This window comes from Pteropus vampyrus, unplaced genomic scaffold (assembly GCF_000151845.1).
Source record: "Pteropus vampyrus isolate Shadow unplaced genomic scaffold, Pvam_2.0 Scaffold238, whole genome shotgun sequence".
Taxonomy (NCBI): domain Eukaryota; kingdom Metazoa; phylum Chordata; class Mammalia; order Chiroptera; family Pteropodidae; genus Pteropus; species Pteropus vampyrus.
This window is the reverse complement of record NW_011889019.1, coordinates 829,677-834,820: the sequence shown is the minus strand read 5'-3', so window position 1 is coordinate 834,820 and position 5,144 is coordinate 829,677. Positions and strand designations below refer to the sequence as shown.

Genomic DNA, 5,144 nt, shown 5'->3' with positions numbered 1-5,144 from the left:
ACATGGCAGCTCAAAGTAACTTGCCATGAACTTGAAACACAATCACCAGAGGTTGAAGGCTTCCGAATTTTGGTGCACCACAAAAATCCCTGAAGTCTATCTTACTATTTACTTAAGTCTTTGTGTTCTTACTACATTTATTCCTTTTGGGTTCCTATGACAGGATATCAAGAATTCTCAACCTGTCTTCCATGCAGGAGACACACTATGGATATACTGAGATTTGAATGCACCCTAGACCAAATTTGAAGGAAAATAAAGTATTACGATAATTTATAATCGCATCTATTAATGATTCAGCAGTAAAGTTCACTATGCGCTTCAACATAAATTCCTTACATTTCAAGTTATGCCCATTTCCCTATGTACTGGTTATAACTCTGCTTTTCCTCCCCCCCCTCAGGAAAACACAGTGAAATAAAGTGAGATGAACGTTATTATAAAGATAACCTTGCATATGCTCAATTAATTTTTCAAAAAGAGTAGATCATTCACAAAATCTCATATTTTACCACTTATCAGTAAGAAATTACTTATATCATGTCTTATGACTAATGAACACACTCAGGGTGTGATTACACCCGTGTGGAGGCCACATAGAAAGCAGGGGATGCTAAAACTTACTCATCTTCTGGCTCATACCTGCACTCGTACAATTAAAGGGCCAGATCCCACAGGTTTGGTCCCCATGTACATTGTCAAGGGATGAAGGCAGAGGTGGTAGTGTGTGCCTGTAACACTGGGGGCTGGAAAGTCCTGGTCCTAATAGCACAAACACATCACCAGACCGACAGGCATACAAACGGGTGACATCCTGGTGAAGATACGTTCATGGAAGACACCTGACGAAATCCAGTGCTTCTCAATTTATGTTGCTAGGTTTTGGCCTGGGGACAGACATTTCACTCTAATCCTGATATAAGAATTTTCTTAATGCAGAAAAACCTATACCTGCTGAACGTCACCGAGGGTCTAGTCACAGACAAGAAGCTGTGCAATCACCAGTGTTTCCTCCTGCCCAGAAGTGAGAATCCTTTTCCTTTAAAAATAAGTTTTCTCTTATTGTTGCGATTAACATGTGCATTGTTACGCTGCACAGTGACATGGCTTGTGGTGCTTGGTAAAGATCTGATATGTTATTGCTTTGTACTTAAATTTTAAAAGGTGTTAAAATTTTAAGAGGTGACAACTTTAAAAAGAACTGCTTAGAATGTTAGAGACAATATTTAGGCTAACTATTGGACTTAACTAAAATGTAACAACTTAGCCAAGGCTCCTCTCTTTTCAAAAGTAAAGGGGACTATTTTTCTTATCTTGAAGGCTTTGGTGCCTCTCCTATCTTTAGATAGGTTTTGTTGGCTATTTGTGTTGATTCTTTTGTGATTTGTGTGTTCAGAGCATCTTCAGTGTAAACAAAAAGTCAAACTTATTCACCTTGTGCTTCTTCACCCTTTAATTAATCTGAAATTCTTCCTTTCAGAAAAGTCCATCAAAAACCCATCCCTCTGCCAAGTAAGTAAAATGAAGTCATGAAGAGTAATACCAGGTAGTAGTTAAGGCTGGATCTTCATTTCTGAGGCACCTGGGTTCTAATGCAACATTACCACTTCCAGCTGGGGGATCTCAGTATCCTCTCTACCTTGTTTCATTTGTAAAATGGGGCCAAGAATATTTTTCATAGAATTGTTTTGAAAAGTAGATAGATTTGAAATAATTTTTACTTCTTTTTAATATTGATTGATTAGTTTATCGGTCATACTGGTTATCTTATATTTTATTATATTAAAAAAAACAATACAACTGTTTTCAAAATAAAAAGATTCATTAAAACAACATATAGGAATTACATGGTATAGTGCTTGGTACATAGAAGTTCCTCAATAAATGATAGCTATTTAAATTAAATCTAAAATACATGTTGACGACCATAAATTAGATCTACAAAAGGTAAACACTACATCAGCCTAAAAGTGATAGTTCAGCCTCAGAGAACATAACTCCCCAAACCTTGATTTGCTAGCTACTTAATGTAGGGAAAAAATGAAACAAAATAAACCCTACCTTACATGGGTAATTTGGAAAATATTCCAAAATAATCAAGGTTTGATAAATTTAAATACAGAGAATAATTGTTATACAGAAAAAAAATTATTTCCATTTATTCTAAACATAAATCAGTTTTTTAGGTTTTAATTAGATTTTTCATTCATCTTAAATAAATGAAACTTACACTAAATCCATTTTTTAAAAAATTCTCAGCACAGTGAAAGTGGCTTGTCTATATAAATTCTGTTTTTCACTATGTAAAGCTTTATTAAACCTTTTATTGATTTTCAACCCAAGTCATTCTTCCAACTGATAAATATCTATTGACCATCTGCTATGTGCCAGGTGCCGTTTTGGACATGGGGAATAACAGCAGCGAATAAAACAGAGTCCCTGTCCTTACGAAGCTTCTCTTCTACTGCAACAGGCAGGCAGGGAAAATAAACAACCAGATGAATCAAGTAAATTCTAAAAGTGCTATAAAGGAAAACAAAGCAAGGTGGCAGAAGGTGGGGTCGCAGAGAGTGACTGGAGGCAGTAAGGGCTACTGTGTTAGATAGGGAGGTCAGGGAAGGGCTCATCTGTAAATGGTGTCTAATAGCTCCTCCCACAAAGGGCAGATGGGAGGACAATATGAGTTCACATGTGGAAAACAGAACAGGACTGGCACATATTAATAGTTTAGAAAGTGTCAGCCTTGAAATCCCCCAACTGCCCAAACTGTAGAAACCACCAACCACCTTGTACTATGTGCCTTGGGAGAGACCACATACCTTCTTCTGCTGCTCCCACCTGGGAGTACCACCCCCTACCCTTAGAACACGCCCTTGCTTCAGACCCAACTTTGCTGGGCCTGCCAAGCTCTCAGTGCTCCCTCCTGTTACTCTGAACATCCTGCTGTCTCCTGTGAACATTCAGGAGACTTTCATCTAGAGCATTTAGTTCATCTACACCCGTTTTTCCTACAGACTTCCCCTTTTAATAAAGGACAACTCTGGTTGCTCTGGCAAAACCTTAGAGTCACCCTTAATTTCTCACTTGCTTTCTTCAAACATCATCCAGCTATTTCTTCAAAATATATCTGGAATCCAGCAACTCTCACCACTTCCATTGATGCCATTTGTTCCAAGCCACCATCGTCTCCTGCCCAGGCATGCAAGATCACTGATGGCCTCTTCCCTTTGCTCTTGCCCACTTCTATCTATTTCCAGCCCTGCAGCTAGAGTGACCTTGTAAAAAGACAGGCAGAACACATTACTACTCTGTTCAAAAACCTCCAAAAGCTTCCCATAGCCTGCTTGTTAAAGGTCAAGTCATGTCAAGGGGTCCACCAGGTCCTACAAATCCTGTCTGACTTCATCCCTATTCCTTTCTGCACTCCAGGCACAGTGGCCCCCTCTCTATTCCTCAAATATGCCGGGCCTTGCATTCACTATTCCCTTTACCTAGAACATTCTTTCCTGAGATATCCACATGCTTCCTTCCCGTCCACTTGCAGATTTTACCCAAGTAAGATCTTATCTCAATGAGACTTTCCTTGACCAGCCTATTTAAACATACTTCTTGTCCGAGGCTATCCCCAACCCCCTTCCCTGCTTATTTTAATCCATAGCACTGATGACTTTACTTATGTCATTATTGCTTATCTCATTCCATTAAAATTTAAGCTTCAGGAGGGCCGAGCATTTTGCTGTTTTGTCGACTGCAGTATATCTCCAATGCCTTGATTCATGGCAGGCACACAATGAGTGAATGAATGAATGAATGAATGAATGAATGAAGCTAAGTATTTTCTGTTTCATCTGTCTTCACACTCAGACTGAGTTTATGCCTTACAGTAGCAATTCTTGAGAATTTTGGTCTTTGGACCATTTTAACACTCAAAATCATTGTAGACCCAAAGAACTTTGGTTTATATGTTTCTTTCTATTGATATTTAATGTGTTAATTTTAAAAAAACATTTAAAACATATTTATTAATCCATTTTTAAAATAGTAAACTCATTACATGTTAACATAAATAACATATTTTGTGAAAAATAACTATTTTCCAAACAAAAACAGTTAGTGGGAAGAGTCAAATTAATTTATATTTTTTAATTTCTTTAATGCCTGGTATAACGAAGACAACTAGATTCTTGTATCTGCTTCTACATTTAATCTGTTGCAATACGTTTTTCTAGTTGAAGCATATGAAGAGAATTGGGCTTCACAGAGATAATGTATTTGGAAAAGAGCTCGCAAACCCCCTGAAAGGATCTTAGGGACTCCTGACATCCTCAGACCATGATTTGAAAACCACTGCAATTAAGGACTTTTTGCTATGGGTGTGATTTTTCAGTGTGTGTGTCCCCTAGCACATTGTTGAGGTATAGGCATAATAACTACGCAAGATAAAATAACGATCCATTGATTTTTCAAATCCCTTTCAGGGTTTCCAGAAGGGGGAAGCCCAACTGTGAATGGACCACTACCCAGCTTTTCATCTAATTCCAATTTGTCAGAACAGGTATGGAATGAACTTATTGTTTATTACCTGCAGGAAAGGGTATGTCTTCTATGAGAGAGAGTTTAGAGTGAAGCAGACTATATTTTAAGCCAGCTTGTGAGTTGTTATTCACTGATACAGAATACATTTTTTTTTCAATTATTAAGACCTTGCTCCATTTACTCCAATTTGTATTCTAAGTGCCCTAAATATCTTCAAAACTAGCAAAGAAATGTATCGTTCTTTCTCTCACATAGATTCTATTAAGACTACATAATCTTCTCAGAGTCGATCTATGGAGGCATATATTAAAGCACAGTTTTCAAAAAAAGAAAGGACTCTGTGTGCCTTTGGGCAAGTCTCTAAGCTTTCTCAAATATAAAATTGGGATGATAGCACTTATCCTTCTTGGCTTCAAAATAGTTACAAGAATCAAATAAGATAACATTTGTAAAACCAGTTTGGAAATTATAAAGCACTCCACAAAGCAACAACAATATTACAATGAAAAGGGAGATTATAACTTATTTAGGGGAAGAGAAGAAATGGTTCTAGAATCTAGCAGGATTTAGTTCTTATGTTCAGTTATTAAGGTTAGCAGCCAAGGCTA

General features: G+C 37.4%; 1 protein-coding gene across 1 annotated transcript in view; it reads left to right on the top strand.

Moving 5' to 3' along the window:
- BLNK (B cell linker) overlaps window positions 1–5,144 on the top strand; it is a 73,245-nt gene that overhangs the window by 60,805 nt on the left and 7,296 nt on the right. Inside the window, exons 13-15 of the mRNA XM_023519840.1 lie at window positions 940–1,024; window positions 1,481–1,512; window positions 4,479–4,594. Coding sequence (XP_023375608.1) covers window positions 940–1,024; window positions 1,481–1,512; window positions 4,479–4,594 — 233 coding nt within the window. The remainder of the gene's footprint in view (window positions 1–939; window positions 1,025–1,480; window positions 1,513–4,478; window positions 4,595–5,144) is intronic.